This window comes from Gasterosteus aculeatus, chromosome 5 (genome assembly GCF_964276395.1).
Source record: "Gasterosteus aculeatus chromosome 5, fGasAcu3.hap1.1, whole genome shotgun sequence".
Taxonomy (NCBI): Eukaryota; Metazoa; Chordata; class Actinopteri; order Perciformes; family Gasterosteidae; genus Gasterosteus; species Gasterosteus aculeatus.
In genome coordinates, this window is record NC_135692.1 from 1,125,453 (window position 1) to 1,148,402 (window position 22,950).

At 43.1% G+C, this 22,950-nt stretch overlaps 1 protein-coding gene across 3 annotated transcripts in view; it reads left to right on the forward strand.

Annotated features, from left to right (window-relative positions):
* The window catches only part of dnah9 (dynein, axonemal, heavy chain 9), a 98,398-nt gene that overhangs the window by 69,806 nt on the left and 5,642 nt on the right, over positions 1-22,950 (forward strand). For 2 of the 3 annotated variants that reach the window (XM_040177371.2, XM_078103213.1), the window contains 11 exons: positions 6,180-6,344; positions 7,752-7,892; positions 8,667-8,837; positions 8,986-9,108; positions 11,291-11,484; positions 12,251-12,399; positions 14,568-14,695; positions 18,249-18,476; positions 20,143-20,334; positions 20,459-20,650; positions 22,613-22,783. In XM_040177371.2, the coding sequence (XP_040033305.2) occupies positions 6,180-6,344; positions 7,752-7,892; positions 8,667-8,837; positions 8,986-9,108; positions 11,291-11,484; positions 12,251-12,399; positions 14,568-14,695; positions 18,249-18,476; positions 20,143-20,334; positions 20,459-20,650; positions 22,613-22,783 (1,854 nt within the window). The remainder of the gene's footprint in view (positions 1-6,179; positions 6,345-7,751; positions 7,893-8,666; positions 8,838-8,985; positions 9,109-11,290; positions 11,485-12,250; positions 12,400-14,567; positions 14,696-18,248; positions 18,477-20,142; positions 20,335-20,458; positions 20,651-22,612; positions 22,784-22,950) is intronic. The other variant, XM_078103212.1, reaches the window with a different exon arrangement.

A 22,950-nucleotide genomic window follows, 5' to 3' on the forward strand; every position in this document is an offset into this window, starting at 1 on the left:
CCACTATGCAGGTAAGACACAGTGAGCGGAGTCTGGAGCCTCCAGCAGGCGGCCGTAACTCTCTCATTGCCCAACTTTAACAATGCACGTCTGCAAGAAAACATCATCCCTCTAAAAAGTACTAAACTAAATAACTAAATGGATGCGTAATAATTACGGGCGTTGGGTCCCACCCTTAAGGAGCTTGGGACCCTGCAAGACTGTGTGTGCATGTTGGTCAAGCCCTTTCTACGGAGACATACTGCATAGCTGCTGCAAAGACAATCACCCTTACGCCTTCTTTGCTTTTTACACTGAAACAAATTATAGATGGAGAGCTGGAGTTGCATAGCCAACCCCAACGCGTTGGCGTCTCGTGCCTGCTGTGCCGGCTGTAGGTTTACACAGACATCGGTTCGGCTGTGTGGCTACCCCTGCTAATAGATTAGCGATTGAACTACTCTCCCCCTTCTCCTCCCCCCCAGTCCTCCTCCTTATCTTTTATGCAGGCTGGTAAGATGAAACAACAACAGTCTGGCCTCATTAGGGGCTTCTGACTGTCACTGTGTATGTTGGTTTCTGTGTCTTTATATGGCATATGGATGTGTAACATGGTAGTATATTAATTAATGAATAGTGTGAGTTGTGGCACTGGCACAGCTGAGGAGAATGAGGTTGGCCTCTGAATTCTTAAATTTGAGTCCTATAGTTCCACATTAGTCCAATGGTCTGTCGGTAGCAGTAACAAGTCAGGGTGACATCATAACCTCCCAAAAGATCCTGGGACAAGACAAATATACTGGAGGGAAGATCAAGCTTTCCTCCGAAGAGTTGCGTTCATTCGGTGTTCTTTCTTGTCTGGATCTGGGATGAGATTTGGGCCTCGTTCCTCGTACGTGGCTAACTGACTTAGCTGCATAATTCTCTGGATTAATATTACATGAGTCAGGATGTTTGGTTCCACGAAGCAAGATATGAAAAATCACCATGGTAACATGTCCAAAAACCTGCGCAGGATAATTTCAGTTAGCTGGATATGCTCTCCACTCCCCTGGGAGAAATGGGCAGCTCTCTTCCTCATTGATATTAGTTAGATTAACATTTCACAGGGAGCCATCGTCAACAATCTATATTAATAGGTAATCGTTCTCTGACATGTGGCTACAGCATTCATTACAAGTTCATTACTAACTTTATTGTTTAGCTTTTTACTGGGTTGAATTTGGGTTGAAGCTGACTAACTACCAAGGTCTTACAAAATCGTACCGGAAATACCCTGATTCGTTCAAATCAAGCTATTTATGTACATTGTACATGTACATGTGCACAAGTTACTCTGTACAATGACATTGAAAATCATTATTATTTTACATTACATTACATTACAGGTCATTTAGCAGACGCTTTTATCCAAAGCGACTTACATTACACTTTAAACCCAGGGCTTTTTCACATTTTTGCCCGGGGAGCAATTAGGGGTCAGGTGTCTTGCTCAGGGACACTTCGACATGGAACATGGGAAAGACTGGACTCGAACCACCAACCTTGTGCTTCCCAGCACACCTTCTCTAGCCCCTGCGCCACGACGACCCCCGACCCCCGACGATTCATCTATTTTGCTGAAAGACTATACACACACACTAAAGGGCATACGCTGAAGTGCACCATTGCACATGAAGTCACAGCAGCAAGCAGTCGCTCACAGATCAGTATGTGTGTGTGTGTGTGTGTTATCAGTGGTGTGGAGGGGGTGGGGGGGTGTCTTGTGAAAGAGCTGTTCACCCGTCTAATGGCCTGCGGGTAGAAATTGCTTGCCAGTCTCTTTGTTCTTGACTTCAGACTCCTGTCGTCCGCCTGATGGCAGGAGAAGAGTCTGCTGGAAGTGTGTTCTGTCCTTGGTGATGTTTGCGGGCTCTGGAGACCCTGGTGGTGTAAATGTCCTGTAGTGAACGGAAGGCTGCTCCTGGGATGAACTGTGCTGTTTTTTATCACACACTGGGGAGCCTTCCTGTCCTGGGCAGTGCAGTGTACCACACGGTGATGGATGTGATGAGGACGCTCTCCACCGTATCTCTGTAGTTGCTGAGAATTCTCGTGAGGCTGCCAAATTTCCTTTCCTCCTTAGGAATCTGTAGTGTGTTGTGAGACCAGGTGAGGTCCTCGCCGATGTGAGTTCCAAGAAATTTGTTTTCGCCCTTTCCACCTTGTGCGGCACCTTCGAGTGATGGCGAGAGCGAAAAGTGGCAGGTGGCGGGTTCCCTTCTCAGTACGACACACTCCCTGTTCATAGGGCAGATTGATCCCCTCTCGCAGGCACCTTCCCTTTTCAGAACAGCACACACCGATCTCTGCTGATACTGGTGTTTCCCCGGGAGGCCACCCAGTTGTCTTGTAAGAGGGTGTACTGCAGGGGACTCATACACAGCCTTGGGGGGTCCCCGTGCTCACACTCGGTGTGCACAGGGACACAGAGGTGCGCTTGCCAACTCTGACTGATTGGGGTCTACCTGACCTGATGTTCAGAACCCAGTTGCACAGAGCAGGTGTCAGAGAGGTTTTACTCAGATTTGTGGGATGTATTAAAAGCTGAGGTGAAGTCTATGAAGAGGAGTCTTGCGGAGGTGTCCTTGCCCTCTAAGTGCGTGAGGGTTGTGTGGAAGGCGCTGTTCACTTTGTCATCAGTCGACCCTTTCTGACGATATGCAAACTGCAGCAGGTCCACATTGTCTGGGATCATCGTCTTGACGTGGGCCATGACTATCCCCTCGAAACACTTGGGGTGAGTGCAATGGGACGATAGTCATTCAGGCAGGACAGTGTTGCTCTTTGGGAGGGGCACAATGGTGGCAGACTGGAAGTCTGTCACTATCTCAAGTGCCCCTGTTATGTGCCCCTGTCACTATCTCATGTGCCCCTGTCATGTGCCCCTGTCACTATCTCATGTGCCCCCCGCACACGATGCATTCCGTGTGAACGTACCATTAGAAAAAAATCCACATTTTGACTGCTTCCCTTTCTGGGCCGTGAGTGAGTGAGTCAGGATGAACTAGAGTGGTTTATCCTCACTATCAAACTGTTGATATATACTGTCCACACACTGGGCTAACATGTAGAAGACATTTAGCCGGTATCTCTATGTTTTTTAGAATCTATAGGGCTGTTAGGGATTAGAGATTTTATTGTGTGTAATATTGATATATTTCTTCACCAGTAAGATCTAAACTGATTTTTACACATCATAGCACTCACAGCGGTTCCCCTTTATTGTACCGAAAATACATTATTCAGATAGTCAAAGCCTGTGCACGTCAAACGTAACAAATAGGAAATCCAACAGTGATCATTTTTGAAGTTTGAAGCATTAACATCTTCAATATTGTTTGATAATACGAAAAGATAAAGTATGAGCATTTCAAACAAACAATTCACCATTATGTCACAGTTGCCCTGGATACTGACACCATCCATCATCAAACTCCAGGAATGTGTAATTGTGTCTTCATCCTGTCCTCAAAGGAGTTTCATCTTCTTGTTTAATCGTTCACTTATGTTCATACATCCTCTGCACAAACAAAGGCTTTTTGACGCGTGTTTCCCTTTTGAATATAATGACTGTCTTCGCTGTGAGGACCATCGGCGGGGAGGAGGACCTGTCACCAGCTGTAAGCTGTCATGCTGGTCAGTGTTTGGGGGTAAACTGTGTGCAGTGCAGCCGGCTGTCGAGCGCTAACGAGCAGCACATAGTTAGGAGATCCAGTATAGTTTGAATGTAAATGTTCCTCATTATGTGAAAATTCTCTTGGATCAAAGCTCCAGCGTCTAATGATGCTTCACGCTCGTCTCTTTGACAATCTGTGCTTTTCATGTCGGCTGTTTGAAATGGATTAGCTGGTGGTGCAACTGTACCGCAGCCATTAGACAACAAGCTGAGACACTGTTCCTTAAATGTGTGTCTTGTGAGTCACGGGGAAAGGACCATCAGAAGTCCCTCTGTACTCACAAGTGGAGGATAATGTGATAACGGGACAGACACACTTACTCTCACACAACAATATTTGCATTTGGATGGTTTTCCAGATGGGTCCTGGTTTGCACATGGCCTGAGTAGGCGCTACTCAGACCGACAAATCGACCGATAAATGGAGGCCTCATGTTCAGCAAATTGTAAATTGTGATATAATGAAGCTTGTTTAATTAGCATTTTACCAGAAGTGGGAGAGGATAAAACATGAGTTAATTAAGACTGAAAGTTGAATGTGGGATGTGTGTGTTTGTGTGGTGGAGGGCGGCTTTTGTTGCCAGTAAACAACCCACACTGATACGATCAGAAGAATATATTCCTGTTTCTATTCTTGGAATGACTCGCTGTCATTATACCTTTTAATGAGGTTAGCGTTGCTACTCAGCTGTAAGATGAAGGCCGGGTTTAAGAAGTCAACTCCCCTTTATGGAGAGAGCAGGGGGGGGACAGGCCCCCAACCTCTTACCACAACATCTTCCTCCCTTTGCACATATGAGTGTGCACGCTACATCCTTCTGTTTCTTCTTTGCTTACCCGACCTTCAGGATTAATGAGAACCAAGATGCTCCACTTCCCAAATTACCTTGACAGGGCTGCTCTGTGGAACTCAGTAATCATTTGCCTAAAAAATGATGGATGTAATATCTCATTTTAATTCCAATTAGAGTGTTCTGCTGTCTGGTTAATTGTTTGTTTTTCCCAAGCAAGGGTAATTACAAGTACAATTTGCCAGAGGAAAGCTAATCGTTTAAGACGGCCTCATTACGGCGTCCAGTCGGAATGTTTTAGTGTGCGTAGCTTTTCCCCCCAGGAGCACGGAGTGTGGGCAAGTAGAAGGTCACAGTTGACTCACACAGCCAAACGTCCACCAGTCTGGGATTTTTCTCTCTGCACCATGACGTACGTCGGGTCTTTCTTCAAAAGGCCATGCTTTCTTTCTCCTGTTCGGTTTAGGCAAAACCGCAGAGGTGTTAACGGCGTAAAATTCCGAGCACGTACAACATAACAAGGCAGATGCTTAATTAGCTTTAAGTTCACTGCAATGGGAACTACTGTCATAAAGGGAGCAATCAAGCAGTCTGATCACCTAAACCAGGGGTATTCAACTAAAAGTGAATTTCTTTGTAGACCCAGTTAGAGAACATTTCTAGAATCCAAGATCCAGATTATAATGTTACCATTTTGAGTTATTAAATAGAGGGATGGAGTCGTATTAACATCTGCATTTAATCAACACACGACTGACGAATTAAATGAATTCAGTACGATTCAAAAACTCTTTGACAATCTCTTTTCACGTCACGTAACAAAGTGAACATATATGTATGACTGCAACTCTAATAATAAATAATGTAATTAACTTAGTATTATTAAGTATTATGTAAAGATAGTAGAATGTTTAGCGCTCCCAGGGAAAGTGTGAACAGAAATGAGTCCATTCTGGTTTAAAACTATTGCTAAACACTTTTCTCTTCTCTCAAGTCATTTTTCATGGAAACATTATGCTTCGCCCAAACTGCCCCAGCACTCTGCCACTGAAAAAAGCCTCCGCTGTAACGGGTCAGCGGCAACATTCAAGTTGGTAGATCTCACAACAGTCACAGAGGGTCATAGGTCACAGAGGCCTCTATGTAGGTAAAGTGCAATAAAGCCGAGTCAGCATCAAGCAGAAACGAGGACCTACGACACACTGTAATGAAGCCATGAAGAGAAGTAACCTTCACCGGTTTGCAGACTTTGAAAAGGGAAAGTTTCTGTCATGCACTTCTGCTTTTGTCAGGCAAAGAAAGACAGAAATATCAGCTGTGCGTATGGCTGATGGTTCTATAATGGTTTGTACTGGTTATTAATTGGACACTTGATATTCCGTCGTAATTGAATCCTAAAAGAGGGTGATGATGTGTGCGTTCACCATCAAAGCTGATTGCGCTGCTGCTGTAATCCACTGTCTCATCACATCCAGGCTTAGGAGACCCAGCAGCTTGATGTTCGCAACCAGACGGAAGCTGGCTAATCCCTCCAAAGCATATTGATTAGTTCTGCCTTTGAGACGCCCTTCAGTGTCCCTGTATTGACGCATACCTTGAACATCTCCCACCGCCTCCAATTATGAGGAGGCAAAAAGGAACCCTGCAACAAGCACGTGACTGATGTTTTTGTGTGTTTGTGTGTTTATTAGTCAGACCTGACCAAGCAGCAAAATGGTTTCAAGATCACTCTGAAGACGCTGGAGGACAACCTGCTCTCCCGTTTGTCCTCAGCTTCAGGAAAGTTCCTGGGTGACACAGAGGTGGTGGAAAATCTGGAGAAGACCAAACGCACTGCAGCTGAAATCCAAGAGAAGGTCCTATTCTTTCTTTTATTCTCACATCCCTCGATTCAAAAGGAAAGCGCCTATACATGAACAAATATATATACGTACATGGGCGGGGCGGAGCACTGGCATCATTTTGTGTTTAGGAGGGATTTAGGAATTATTTGAATTGTCCCTTGTCCACAGCTTTTATACTGTATTGACATCTACGACAGATATGTGCTAGCTAAGGCCTTGAATGTTAAAGAGAACAGGATACAGCGTTGGAGGTGTCCCTTCAGTCCAACATCTTCCAGGGATCTTCCACATTGTAAAGCAACAATTAGTTTCTTTTAGCCCTGCCTGATCTCAGGCCTATCAGATCATAATAGGACGTCTCTCCATCTAGATGTAACAAACTTCAGCTAGCGGCCGTTTCGTTTCCGCGGTCCACTTCCGGTTTACCTCCGGGACGAGAAGTAAACAAACGAACGTTAACTACGTTCTCATCAATCTCATAGATTAATGCATTACTGTTGACACCCCTGCTATTTAGCATGTACATCAACAACCTACCCAAGTGTTATCTAATCTATGCCGATGATACAGTTATTTGTACATCAGCCAAAACATCTAGCAAAGGCTGCTGATCTTGCAAAAACACAATATGTTCAGCTTTGAAAGCTTTATAGTCCAGCTTAAAGCTTATTTTTAAATGCATACCCGGTCATGCTGCTTCACCGCTTAATGAGTTTGTTACCAGACAGCAGCACACCAGTAGAGTGAAGACATGGGTCTCAGTGAACGGCAACTGGCGTAGTGCTATGCGCAAGACCATATTCGGACAATCAGGGTCTCGTGTACGAACACTTTTGCGCCCACTTCAGGTGTCTTTGTTTCGCAACGTTCGCGTGAAAGCATATGGTGAGGTTTGCACAAACATGCTGCACTGAAGTGAAAGCACCGACTGCCTGTCGCGGAAACTGAAAAAGGCACATTGCGCTTTCCGTGTCATGCAAATGCATTCAGAGGAAGGTTAAGGGGAAAGTGGCAGTTTCCCATAAAAAGATGGCAGTAGATGCGTAAAGTGTGCATCATTATGCAAATTATCATTTCGCTACAAACACTAAACACATGGTATCTGGTTCTGGTGCATAATTGTATAATTGTATGTCACAATTGGAAACAAAAAAGGAGCATTTAAGGGCCATTGATCATTTGATTTACCTTAAAATCAACTTCTCTTTCCTAATATAAGTCAATGGAAACATCAGGTAATTTACTGTCTGGCCAAACAACTGTCGTGTTTTGTCTGGAACCGTGAAATTGGAAAAGCTTCACTGTATTGAATTCTGCACAATTTAATTTGTAGCTGATTGCTGAACCCTGAGTGTATGCATATCTCTGCAGATATGTGTGAGTGTCATGTCATGAGTGTGTGTACTGTCTTTACTGTAGGTAAAAGAAGCCAAGGTGACAGAGGCCAAAATTAACGAGGCTCGGGAGCACTACCGACCGGCAGCTGCACGGGCTTCCTTATTGTACTTCATAATGAACGACCTCAACCAAATCCACCCCATGTACCAGTTCTCTCTCAAGGTAACATGCCTCTTAAAATGCTGCGTTTCCTAAAGTCACTGTTCCTCCCCTCGTTCTTCCATTTGCTCACTGTGCCCTGCTGTCATTGTGTCTGAGGCTCCCTAATGTGGGAATGGGCAGTGTAAAGTCTTTCATATCACATTACATGTCATTTAGCTGACGCTTTTATCCAAAGCGACTTTCAATAAGTCCATTCAACCATAGGGATACAAAACTCAGAAGAACAAGAAACAAGAAAGTGCCATTTCATCAAATTGTCAGCCAGCAAGGGCTGTGAGGAGGCTGCCTGACATACGGTTCGCTATCACTCCCAAATCCGTAGGTGGCTGCTCAGATATTACCCAACAAAAACACAATGTATACGATCTTGGAAAAAAACACACTGTCCCACAGTCAGTGTCGTTTATTATGAACAGGTTAAGAGGCTCGGTCAATCAGAACTTGCTGACCCAGTGAGAGAACCTCTTTGCAGGGCGCGCTGCGACTGGCCCGAGACGCCCGTGTTCAACAATGTAGCACAATAACACATTCAAGAAAAAATCAAATCAACTGAATTGAAGTTGACTTGCTTGACATTGATGGGCTTTCTATAAGTAGCATTGAGTTCTGCATTTCTTTACCAAACCACATATTAATGTCTGATTCATAATCAAAGACCAATAGGAACCAGCGATTGGTGAATATTGTTTGATCATATGTTTGTAGTGACTGTTCTGTCAACAAGATTGTTCCATTGGTACTGGTCAGATACTGAGCCGCTCTTTTGCTCCTCAGTCGTTCAGTGTGGTTTTCCATAAAGCGGTTCTGATGGCCGAGCCAGACGAGGATCTTAAGCGCAAAGTGTCCAACCTGATTGAGAGCATCACTTACTCGGCCTTCCAGTACACCATCAGAGGCCTGTTTGAATGTGATAAGCTCACGTACATCACTCAACTCGCCTTCCAGGTAAGGAGGGATGGTTTTGTGTTGAGAGTTGGCCCTTGAATGAGTTGCTCCTGAGACCAGCCGCCATGTTGGATCTCATCTAGTGGAAAATGACTGTTGTGCTAAAAATCCAACAATTCAAAGACATTCCTGTTTGTCGTGTCCCCAGGTCCTGCTGATGAATAAAGAAATAAATCCTGAAGAGCTGGACTTTCTTCTGAGATACCCAGTAAAACCAGATGTAATGTCACCAGTGGATTTCTTATCCAGCCCGTCTTGGGGAGGGATTAAGGTACAGAGAGGCAGAGGTGGATGAGTTTTTCCCACTAGTTAAATGTATTGTTGTCAAATTGAAAGGATTGTATTAATTGTTTAAGCTATTTAGTGTTAAATATCCTTCATAGTTTCTTCACAATTTTACAACAATAGGCAACTGACTGGTATTCAGTATGTCAAATTGAGCTCAAAGCAAATGAACAATCAAAATGACAGCAGCATATGCGATAAAGAATACCTTACTGCCATGAAGAAATGTCCTTTTATTTGTTGAATCCAATAGGGAGCCAATAGGACGACTATTTAACTTTTTCTATAATAGTTAAATAGTCGTCCTATTGGCTCCTCCTGTCCTATTTAGTCATCTATATTGTACATTATACTGTTTTTTTTCAGTCCATCTGGTCTAGATATAAAGTGTCACCATCAAGAAAGATTCAAATATTAATTATTTTGAGAAATTAGTAAACAAGCTGTACTTGTATTTATTTTTTCTACCCTCAAACGACTCAAAGTGCTTTATTTACCCGTTAACACCCATTCATACAATGCAGGCACAGCCACAGCCTACGGAACAACGGTTCAGTATCTGACCCACAAAGCAGATGCTGGTTTAGGTTATTTGCGTAAACCTGTTACTTTGAGTAGCATGAATGAGCCCACCCCCCCCGAGTGTCAGTTTATGTAGTTTCTGGAAATGTAGTTGGTAACAGAGATGGTTTGGGACTTCTGCTCATAATGAGAAGAGCTTTTTGGATGATTGACAGTGAAATGTCTTTAGGGAGGGTCTCCAGTTTCCTTGACACTGATGATTGGCTGAGTGAGCTAGGAGCGTCTGATGAGGTCACCCCACAGGCGTTCCCCATGTAAGACACTCATTCGTTCCACTTGCAAGACCGGGGTTATGTAAATATCCTAAAGCTTTCTCTGTAGACCGACCTCCTATGTGACAGCAGCTGGTTCTCTGAGCTTGGCTTTGCTCCTTTTCCACGTGTGTTTGAACATTCAAAGGGGCCCCTCAATAAATCTACACAACAGTATTCTCCTCGCTGAGTTGAATTCACCTCACCTGCCTGTCACGGAAAACTAAAAATGCCAAATTGAGCTTTTCCGTGTCCTGAATATGCATTCATAGGAGGGTCAAGAGGAAAGTTGGACTTTCCCATAAAAAATAAAAAGGATGCATAAAGTGCACCTAATTATGTATCTCCAGGGAACGCGGGGGAAAAGCGCCTCCGTTTGGCGGTGAGAATGATCGGCCTTGTAAAAGCAGGTGTAGACCAGAATGGGGGATTTCCTCCCATTTGCCTCCTGGTGAAATGACAGCAGTCATCAGAGCCACAGAGGCCGAGGAGACGAGCTGAAGACGCGTTACAGATGAAGCAGCAACATTACAGTTACTGGAAGAAATCAAAGGTGACATTGCATCTCCTACTCAGCGTCCACATTCCATCGCTGCAGCCACATTCCAATGATTGGACCAGGATCATTTCAGACAGTCACAGCATCAGGAGGGGGAATATCTCAGTCTGCACTCAGCACAAGTACACAACGCTTTGCTACAGCGCACACGTCTCCCACCACGCAAATAACACATGGACTTCTCTCTGATCCGTGATAGAAAGAGAAGGAGGTCCGTTCACGCCGCGTTTAAATGCTCGCGCTGTGCGGCGTAGTGGGAGGAGAAAGGCGCTGATCACCTGATGAGCTGCAGGTTTGTAAATATGACGTCACAGCGAGCGCTCTCTGCACGCCGGCTGTGACGCTGAGAACGTCACGTTTGCAAATGTACGTGCATGAGGGCCTGTGTGCGTGTGTGTCTACACTTGTCAGTGTGTGTGCATCTGCACTAAGTGACTCTGCTGTTCGCCACAGATGAGATAAGGTGTCATTCAGATGCGGCCTTACAATGAAGCCCCTACTGGTTCTGCAACGGATGCATATTAAGTCCTCCCCCACCACCCATACCCCCCACCCTCCTTCCATCATGAATGGGATCGTGTTTGCTCAGCATTTCTGTTTGAATGAATATCATTTGTATTGGCGTAAGGAAAGATAACTTCTTTTTGTCACTGTTTTTCTACCCAGTCTTGCAAACAAAGTTTGTCATTTTGCTGTGTATTGGAAAAAATCTCTGAGGTGATCAAACTACAAAATGCTTCTCACTGATCACAGCACTTTCTTTCCCCAACTGCCAGTCACTGTGTTCCATGGAGGAGTTCAAGAACCTGGACCGAGACATTGAGGGCTCAGCCAAACGCTGGAAAAAGTTTGTGGAGTCCGAATGTCCAGAAAAGGAGAAATTTCCACAGGAGTGGAAGAACAAAACCTCCCTCCAGAGACTGTGCATGATGAGGGCCCTGAGGCCTGACCGCATGACGTACGCTGTCAGGTGAGCGCTGGAGCCGTTGCTGCGAAAGGTTAAACATTATTTCCTATTGTTCGAGCTGGCAGGACTCCTGTGCTCACTGCTGCTACGGTCGGTCCGTTGCTTAGTAGAGAGAAATTACACAATTCTAAAAATCCCGCCTCATGAGCCTTATCATTAGCTATCGACCTGATGTCTTGGAAAACAATTATACTGAAATGAAATAGCATTTTCACCTGGTAATAACATGTAATCCCTACTTGGACATCATATTTGAATATTACACCAAAAAGAGATTGGTCTAGTACATTGTTTTGGTTTTATTACTCCCACCTTTACCATTTTGGTTCACTCTATTATTAGCTATGCACAGTCCCATGACAGGAAGCTATTCCACTAAAATGCTCTGATGAAGTCTCTGTGCACTACACGCTCAGCAGCAAAGACTAACACTATGTTGGTTTGGCAGCAGACCTCTATATCATTTACCTGTATATTTGTGGTTTGACTTGTGCATAAAAGACTATTATCTTCGTCTTAGTATCCATCTCCGTTATAGCTAACAGCATTTTAAAATGAAGTTTAAAGTTGGTGTAATTTTGATTTAACTGTTCTAATCCATGATGTTCTAAAGGATTTAGGAGAGGTTAAAACCACCCACAGGTTATATTTTGTTCTGTAAACCGTTGTCTGCAGTGCACTACAGAAGATTCCCACCCTTCAACTCATTCAGCTTGTTGTTCAGATAATAAAATAAGGTGTTTAGAACTGAGTCTTATTCTCTCCACAGAGACTTTGTAGAGGAGAAACTGGGAAGCAAATATGTGATTGGCAGATCACTCGACTTCGCAGCATCCTTTGAAGAGTCAGGTCCAGCCACGCCCATGTTCTTCATTCTCTCCCCTGGAGTTGACCCTTTGAAGGATGTGGAGAAACATGGTAAGGCGCTCGGCCGTTTGATGTTTAATTAGCTGACAAGTGCTGCCTCACAGCGTGTTCTGGACTTTTATCAGAGCATACGTATTGCCAAATTATCGGTCTTTTCTTCATGTCTTGAGAACTTGCAGGATTTCTGTGGAATAGGCTATTTAAGTCAAGTATCAAGTATTAAGTCATTTTATCTTTGATTATCAGTCAGACCAGCATTCCTCCGAACCCATCCGTTATATGTCTGTGCTGTGATATCAGCCATCACTGCCAATGGACGACAGACTCTGTGTAGATTGAAGCTATTATACTGAAGGTCACAAATATATAATACGACTCCACTGATGTATTAGGAGCAGCAGAAAGTAAATGTCAATAGTTTTAGAGGTACTTACCTGCACAGTATGAAAAATGCAGAAGGCAGCAGGACACACAGTTTTGATTTCCTACCACATATGCCAGAAATTCCATGTTTTTTTACTCCATTACCGCCTGACACGTCTGAATCTGCTCCCAGATAATTAAGTCTGAGAGTATTTAGAAGTCAGATATACAGACAGCAGCTACTGTACCAGTTTACTGGAACAAAGAGATTTCAACAGTGTTTGTACTCGGTGCCGCTGTCACACCATGGAACCACAAAGAGGGGCATTTCCAGTGTAGACAATTGGGTTTGTAATTCGTATTATGTTCCATTGGATTTTCAAACCTCCCTGATTACCAGGTTCCAGGTTACAGTTTAGATCAGTCCATCAAATCAGTCTAAACTAAATTATTTATTTTTTTACTTGAAGGAGCCATATCATGCCCTCTTACCACACATTTATATGGTTCTTTGTGGTCTGAATGAAATGTCTTAAATATAATTTGGTCAAAATACCACAAGGATCATTATTAACGGCATCCTTCTCAGACTGTCTAAAACAGCTCTGCTCATAACGGGCCGTTTGAGGTCTTAATGCTAATAAGCTAACCTCTCGCCCCTGTCCCCTCCCTCCTGTCTCCTCCACCATCCACACTCCTCCGTGGTTCGGGCCTTGCATGGCATGCATGCGGAAAATGGAGGTATTGGTGTTGGTGCAAAATAGTATACCTCGTCTGTGCTGTGACGGATAGATAGTATCCATCCCGCTTATTGGCCCAGATTGGTAAAACAGTCCAAATCAAAATGGTTTACGCATACCAACAGACTTTTGCCTATTCTTTCCAGAACATTACCTTCAATATAAATTCAATCCATTTCGATCTTGTGTCTTGAGGCTGGGACGGATGTACAGATCTGTGTGGATCAGTGCAGCGACCACAGTGCATCTTGAGCATTTGCTTCATGCTGCTAGCTGGTGTTTGGGTGTATCTGTATATGGTGAGTGTAGGGGGGGGCAAAGCCATGTAAGAGAGACTCCCATTTCATAGTCACGGGAGAATAATAAGGAAGTTCATTTCACTCAAGCGGGGTCGTCGTGGCGCAGGGGAGAGGGTGCACCGGTAACCGCAAGGTTGGTGGTTCGAGCCCCGGCTGCCCCATGTCGAAGTGTTAGTGAGGAAGACACCTAACCCCTAATGGCTCCCCAGGATAAAAATGTAAAAAAGCCATGGGTTAAAAAATGCAATGTAAGTCGCTTTGGATAAAAGTGTCAGCTAAATGACCTGTAATGTAATGAGACGTTTTTAACGTACAAGACATGAAACATGAACATGTTGTCTGCGTGGGTTCTCTCCGGGTTCTCCGGCTTCCTCCCACAGTCCAAAGACATGCGCTGGGGATCAGGTTAATTGGGGACTCTAAATTGCCCGTAGATGTGAGAGTGAAAAGTTGTACCAGGCACCCCAAATATGGGGCTTTTATAATGCTTTGTAGAACTTTCAGCGAGGAAGTAACAAATGATGATAGGGGTATGAATCACAAAGTAACTCTCAATGCATTGCTATAACAATATACTGACCCGCCGCTTAGTAACACAAAACCATCTGAGAGGCTATCATTGGAGATTACTTGGAAAAGGGCAGGCACTTACTTACTTAAATGAACCATCACTCAAACTAACTGACTGAAGCTGGTCCAGAGAAGAGAAACACACATTTTCAATCGAGAAAAGCCTTACTTTAGTAATACTACCCCGTCCAGATAGAGCTGATGCTATTGATACATCTACTCATACCTCTGTTGTTGTTTCTTTCAGGGAAAAGGCTGGGTTTCACATTTGACAACAAGAACTTCCATAATGTTTCTTTGGGTCAGGGCCAGGAGGTTATAGCTGAACAAGCCCTCAAATTGGCAGCTACAAACGGCCACTGGGTGATATTACAGGTACAGTATGACGGTACACATGCAGCTTGCAAACACTGTCCAAAGTAGCTCACATTATAACTACAACAAGTATAATTCACAGTAAACATTGCTGTTTATCTTACACACATCAAATAAATCTACTATTCACTAACAACACCCTATTTGTTTTCACCAGAACATTAATATAGAGAAGATCCAATTGCAGTTAGTGCAACGCTAAAATTAATTTGTGATGAGTATGATTGTTAAACATTCTGACACTGAACTGTTCAATCTTTATTGCCTCTACTTCTCCGACAAAAGGTGACAATTCATAAAAAATATTATACTGTTGCAATCAAAATTGGCATACAGACCCTGACATAAAGAGTTTATCTAAATCACAGTAAGCAGAATGAATATCGGGCATATTTTGTGCGAAGGATTGCATGTTGTGAATGTGGTATATTGTAACATTGTTCTTCATGGCACACTCCATGTGATGATGACTTTCCTCCTAGGTTTGTCTGCATGAAAAAGTGAATTAAGTGTCCTGCGAAGATGTCTTAACTGAAAGGGAATTATACAGTAGTATATCTACGCGGTGTCTGTTTTATCTGGAGGGCAAGGCCAGTGTTTGCATTTTAAGTGAAAACCTTGGTGGAATTCTAATGGGATGTATCGACAGATGTGAACCGTACAGCGGGCACGTCAGGACACCCGTTTCATTGAATTCACACAGCTGGTAGTTTTCTCCACTCCCCTCCAAAAGTTTGGAGACCATCACTCTTTGCTCCAGACCCAGAACAGCAAAGACAAGCAGTTGTTTAATTACCTTTGCATAATAATCTTAATCAATAGGCTTAAAAAGGCCTTGTCTCCCTGGCAACCAACCTCCCACTCGCTCTATCATCAGCTGTCTCTTCGTCTGCCCGCTTGAGCCACCCCCATGGTACTGGCCAGGCAGGGAGAGAAAAATGAGGGAGGGTGGGTGTCATATTGTTATATTATATGTTCTTCATTCCACATACCGGACATACCACCCCTCCCTCGCCTCCTTACCTTTTCATTATAGCATCTATCCACCTTGCAACCGTGCAAAACTGAATGTTTGTTTGGTTAGAAGCCACAACAGATACTCACATCCGCCCTGTAAGAAATTAGCGTGACTTGTCTTGCAGACAAAGAATATATCCTATTCAGGAAAAATCTGATGGTCTTTGTAATGGAGTTGAAATCATAGAAGCCAGAATTATTTTTGTAAATCGCTTTTGCGCCCACTTCAGGCGTATTTGTTTCCCAATGTGCACGTAAAAGCATGGCGAGGTACGTACAAACAAGCTGCACTGAGGTAAAAGCGCAGATGGCAAATTGGCATGGCATTCACAGGAGGGAGGGGATGGGGTAAAGTAAAGTGCGCTTAATTATGTATTCTGCGGTATGAACAGAAACCGCCCGTGGAAACATGCCTCTGTTATGCTGTGGAAATTGTCCACCTCTTAAATGTAGGTGTAAACCAGAATGCAGGTTTCCTCATATGCCTCCTGGTGAAATGACTTTCATCAGAGCCGGACGGCCACATAGGCCCATGTGACAAGCTGAAAGCCTTTTGCCACAAGGATCACACCCTTTCAGTTGAGTGAACAGGAAATCATTACGATTTACTGATAAAGCAGTATTACAGTTACTGGAAGAAATCTAAGATGATGTTGCATCTCTGACTCAGCGTTCACACTCCATTCCTGCAGTTGTTAAACTCCTCGCTACATCACAATTATTGGCATCAGGATCCTTTCAAACAAGTGTGCGTTTGAGTGTCATAACATTAGGCCCTCAGACTCACACTGAGTCCTGTGTGCTTCCCGTATCAGTCTAGAGTCTGACTGCTCCTCCCCTGCATGGCCTCCCTCCCAGCTGTGGAGCTGTCCTCAGTGCTGTGCTTGTTTTCATATTGATGTGCATGACATCAGAGGGGCTGGAAGGCTGTTGTCGACGAGACTGACTTAAAAAGTGTGATTACGGTCACATGTTTCGCGGTAGTCTCAGACTTTCTCTGTTGGCTCTCTTAATTAATTAATATAATAATTATGTTATATATATTATAATTATCGTCACTTTGTCACTTGTCTGTTACTTGTTCGTTAGTGCACTTTATGCTTAATATTTTTCTTTTTAACTTTTTAATATTTAACTTTAAAATTTTTAACTTTATTCCCTTGTTTTATACCAACCCATAGCCTTAGCCTTATTCTACTAACCCATTGCATTAGCATTTCATTCTACTTTATTTTATTACTTGTGCACTGTTGTCTTGTCTGTCTACTGTTGCGCACTAACCGCCAAGACAAATTCCTTGTATGTTTGACATATTTTGGCAAATAAATGTTTCCTGATCCTGATCCTGATATTATAATTAAGTATTGATTTGCCAAGAGGAAGGCTTGCACTATGGAGCCAAATCCAGGTTAAAGGTTTTGTCATCATTTGAAAAACAAATTCTTGAACAAAATAACAAAATACAACAATGTTTTCGGGTTAAATATAGTTTTGACTTATTTATTTAATAAAATACTTTTCAATCTTTACCTAGTCAAAACTATATTCAAAATACTTTTCATACGCTTATTTTTATTTTGAATACATTGTCGTATTTTTCGTATTTTGTTTGAGACTAAAATTTGTTTTTTAAATAAACCAAACTTTTGACCTGGATTTGGCTTCACTGGCTTGATGAAACCCTCTTCAATTGAGACTTTTAATTTGTATTCCATCCACTTGTCTCTAAAGCTTCAAGGGAAACTAAGTCATCCTTTTCTCAGCTTCATGCTCCCCCCAAACGTCTCTCAAAGAGTGAACAACTTTTCTCTTTCATTTTTTTCAACAACTCTCCCGAAAATTGACGTTTCTCTCCCTGACATGTCCCGTCATTTGGAAAGAAGACCAGCTTAAAGATTAAATATGGAGAGCAAAGGGAAATGAGAAAGTAAAGAGGCTTAGGAATTAATGACTTGAGTTATTAGTGCTGTAATTAGATTTAGGGAATGGGCACTGCTGCATGTTGAGATCTGTGTGTGTGTGTGTGTGTGTGTGTGGGATGGGGGCTGACTCCCTATCATTCACAGGACATCCTGTAAGTGTAAGGACAGTTAAGATGGAAAATTGAGCTCATCCAAGCTTGTGAGGTAGTACTAGTCCGCTCCACGGCTCACAAAGCACTGAGAGATGAATGGACAGAAAAGCTGAAGTAACGTCGGCGAACGGACGCTTATGTTTCAAGTGCTATGTACCATTTAATTTGGTTCCACATCAAAGTCACGGAAGAGAAAGAAGACTATGCAACATTTTAATTGCTCCTTTTGGCTAGTTGTCATTTCACGATTTCAACAATATGGACAATTCCAGCATTAAATGTCCTATTAAGCTATTGTGTATGTGTTATCCAGTGAAGCTCAGACTTTCACAGATATCAAACACAAAACTTTATCTGGTAGTAGATTAGGGAAATTAATTTTGCCTCACGACTAGCCTGTTGCCTACTGATAATGTGCCATTTTCCTACTTAACCCTTACTTGTTGATCCTGCTTCCTGTAGAATATCCACTTGGTGGCTCGCTGGCTGGGTTCATTAGAGAAACTTCTTGAGCATCACGCAGAAGGAAGCCACGATAACTTCAGGGTGTTTGTCAGCGCAGAACCCTCCTCCACCCCCGAGGGCCACATCATACCGCAGGGCATTCTGGAGAACTCCATCAAGATCACCAATGAACCGCCTACTGGCATGCATGCCAACCTGCACAAGGCCCTGGACAACTTTACCCAGGTAACACAGTGATAAAGGAAACAATTAGAACCATGTACCCAATGGCCAAAGACATTTATAAATAGCTTTAAAAATAGCCCCACCTCAGAGGGATACAACTTTAACATGCTACTGACAAGTGATTCATAACTACATTCCAATTCCAAATTATACTAGGTACCTATACACCAGTCTAAAAGTGGCTATTTGATTGTAAAGGTCCCCCAATTATATTATGACTTCCCACACATGAATATGTCCTTTTTAAATCTATTCAGTCTTAATCTCCAGTTGTATCTGATAGACCTCTCTGGAGGGATAGTACTAAAATCTGCAATAATTGTATTAAATGGACTGTTAAGTTACACCCACTAGAGTAGCACAAGGTCACAACTGATGCTCACTGATTCCATTAGCACTTACAGTGCACATTTGATAAATCTTCAGTATGAGACGACTTTGAATACTTCAAGGACTTATTTTCATTTTTGTCATGAGTGGCAGTTGAAGCAACTTGTGGCAATTTTTACTTCAGATTTCTCATCAAGTAGCCAATTTCAAGAAATGTAGGAGCGAGCAGATGGGAGAGTCACCTTTCACTCACTGTGGAATTGCCTGTGGCCCCCAGAGGAGTGATGTGAAGGTCATCATACCTGTGCATGGTTGCGTTGTGCAGGGAGATGTTGATAGCTTACATGGGGTTGAGATCACAACAAAGTCTGTTTGACACTTTTTGGTTCTGTTATTGGAGAAAGTGTTAAGTCTAGTTCTTCTCTCTATCCAAGCCTGACCATTACCTCAGAGGTTCGCTGCCAATGCATCTTACTCTGCACGGCTAAAGGCAGCGCTAAGCCATAGAAACCACAACTTTCCTCTTGGCCTTTTCACTGAGAGCAAACAGCTGTACTGCGCATTTTTACCCCGAGAATATCTACAACGGAGTCTGGGAGAGATAAAGTTAAAGTCTGGCACAATGTTTTTATTAAAGAAACATTTCTACAACAAAAAAAGCTTTAAAGGATTTTCAAAAAACTGAGTGGCAGACTCATGCGTATCGCGATTTTCATCTTTCCCACTCTTGAGGGATTTTGAGGTGGGTTTTTCAGCACATGCACATACATGTGTGTGTGTCCTTGTCTCTACAGTCTCACTGGATGCCTTTTGTCTTCGGTCCAAAGGAGTAGGGTAGGGAGGCTATGCATTTCAGCTGGGTTGAGCATTAGAGTACCGAGGAGAATACTAACTAAATCTGTGTGTGTGTGTGGGGGGGGGGAGGTGTAGTAGTCCGACTTCACTGGACTTTTGTGTGCATCATAGGAGTCAGCCCCCCCCAACGATACTGAGAGGGTATTTACCATGGCACTTATGATAAATGCTAGAATAATTTAGGATATTGTATTACCATAGGAGTTACTGGCCTGCTTATTTAACAGTTGCCATTTACATTTCTTTTTCTGGAATGTTGAGCCAAGGAGACAGAAACTGACGGCACCTGACATCTTCTGACAATTAAAAGGGAATCTTGTTTTCCGGCTTATAGCCATCGTAGTGTCTGTCAGTGTGTTGCAGAACTGGGGATTAGGCAAAATAAAAACGTTCACTGGTTTGCCTGCCACAACGTTTAACCTGTAACAGCTCCTTAATGCAGTTGTACACTTCAGAAGGCTCTTTATCTTTCGTGTTCCAGGACACACTGGAGATGTGTGCGCGGGAGAATGAGTTTAAGAGCATCTTGTTTGCCCTGTGCTACTTCCACGCGGTGGTGGCAGAGAGAAGGAAGTTTGGTCCTCAGGGCTGGAACAGATCTTACCCTTTTAACACTGGAGACCTCATCATTTCCATCAATGTCCTCTACAATTACTTGGAGGCCAATACTAAGGTAAGGTAGACTGTTTTTCCTTTACTTCTGGGCAGTAGATTATAAGGATCAACATTCTTAAATCTTAAATGGAAACACCACAAGCCACTTTCTTGCAAAGCAGAAACCCCGTTCTGATTTCCAGGTGCCATACGATGACCTGCGCTACTTGTTTGGCGAGATTATGTACGGGGGTCACATTACGGACGGCTGGGACCGCCGTTTGTGTCGGACCTATCTGGAGGAATTTATCAGGTGTGAGATGATGGAGGGAGAGCTGCACCTGGCACCTGGCTTCCCTTTACCTGGAAACATGGACTACAACGGCTACCACCAGGTAAGGCAAACCCAGCTGGCCTGGTGGTTAAACATTGAAAAGCTTCAAATTAAAATTGTCATCAGGTTAGTTTCCCAGGCCTGGCCATACTTTCATGTATTATCAGGTCATTGATTCACCCTCAATGTTTGTTGTATGTTGTTATGGATCATTAAACACAGACATACTGAATGGATGTATTCAGAAATGAGGAAGGTTGTTCTGTCAACATTCATTCAGATAATATGTATAATGAGAATAACTACGTATATAAGTCAACAACAAATAAAGAAGCCTAGGTCAAGCGCTTTGAGGTGATTTCGGTTTTAAATCTGGAGTGTTTCTTTTGTCAAAGTTATTCATAAAAAAGATTTGGCCTATGAACAGGGCTGTCTGCCAGGCCATTGCCTCCCATAAACCATCTGAGCAAACTTACAGTATAAATACAAGTTGAGATTTTGGGGAGAGGCACAGTAGGAAGGTGAATCAGCAGTTTTACTCCTCTTTCCAAAAAATACAGGTGTATACAATCTGCAAAAGATAGACAGCAAGTACAGAAGAGATCAAATAACCTGAAAAAGGTTCAAACAACAAAGTGTTTTCTGCCAATATAATCCGGATATTATGATTAAAGGAAGCTTGCTATACGGTGTAGGTTTCCCACAAAGAGGAGCCTTTTTCACTTCTGCTTCCACTTTCATCTCTATGAACTTGAAAGCATGTTGATACTCATTATGAACCAGCAGATGGAAAATGTTTCCCTTTTATGGTTATTAACAGTCCATCAATGATCTGGTGTTTGAAACTCATCCAGAAATATCTCGTTTATATGGTTCCATTCTTCTTCCAGTCCTTTGTCAGCAGAACATTAGAAGAAAGTGAAACATGTTTGTCCGGCAGTAATTGCCACCTTGCTAGTAAACGGTTGGAAGCCCTTTTGACTTCAGAACCGCCCTCATTCTTGGTGGCATACCAGTATAGTGGTATATTGTAGTAGTGTAGTGGGCGAGAAAAGGCGCTGCTTGCCCGATGAGCTGCAGGTCGTAAACTGAAGTATCACAGCGTGCGCTTTCTGCGGGTTGGCTGTGGCGCTGACAACGTTACGTTTGCAAATGCACGTACATTATGGCCGAAGTTTCCTGTTCTTGGCACCTGCTGTGGTCTTCTGCTGACTTTCATTCAGATAATATGTATAATGGGAATAACTACGTATATAAGTCAACAACGAATGAAGGGGTCATTTCAGTTTTAAATCTGAGTGTTTCTTTTGTCAAAGTTATTCATCAAAAAGATTTGGCCTATGAACAGGGCTGTCTGCGAGGGTCTGCTAGTCTGTTCTTCAAGGTATCAGGTGATGTGCATTCAGAGATGGTATCATGCATTCCTTTGTTGTAACGAGTGGTTATTTGACTTTCCGTTGCTTTTCCATCATCTCAAACCAGTCTGACGTCTTACATTTTCGTCCACACCAATCACTGGATATTTTCTCTTTTTGGACCATTCTCTGTGAACCCTAGAGATGTGCATGGAAATCCCAGTTTGTGATATACTCGCATCAGCCGGTCTTGTACCAACAACTATGCCGAGTTCAGGGTCACTTAAATCTCCTTCTCCCCCTTCTGACGCTGGCTTTGAACTTTGCAAGAAGTTGTCTTGCCCACGTCTACATGTGCATTAAATGCATTGAGTCCTTGTGATTGGCTGATTAGCCATTTTTGTTAATTGAACAGTTGTACCCAACAAAGTGTCCGTGCATAATAATCTTAAAGCCACATTTTTGAATGTTATCCCTGTTTATGTGAAATGTCGATTTACATTTCTCTAATGAAAAAGTAAATACTTATACTTAATACTTAATTGACTTCATATTGGTAAATCCTGCATTTGATGCGGGGCAGAAATTCCTTCCATGAATGGGGGTTGGGATTTGTGATGACACAAAGGTTTTACACAGTTCCCATCTCTGATGTTCTTCTGCTCCAGTACATTGATCAAAGCCTTCCTGCCGAGTCACCCCACCTGTACGGCCTTCATCCCAATGCTGAGATTGGCTTCCTCACACAGACCTCTGAGCAGCTCTTTCGCACAGTGCTGGAGATGCAGCCCAGAGACGGAGGAGTCGGTGAGGGGGGCGCCCCCACACGTGAGGAAAAGGTTATTATTTATTCTACACTACATGTTCTAAAGCATGTGGACAGCCAAACATTACACCTGTAGATGATTGCGAACACCTATGTAATCACTTTCAGTCAGTCAGCTTTCCACTTACTGGGAGAGGTCATGGCTCTGAGCATTGCAATATGATGTTAAAAATGGTATAA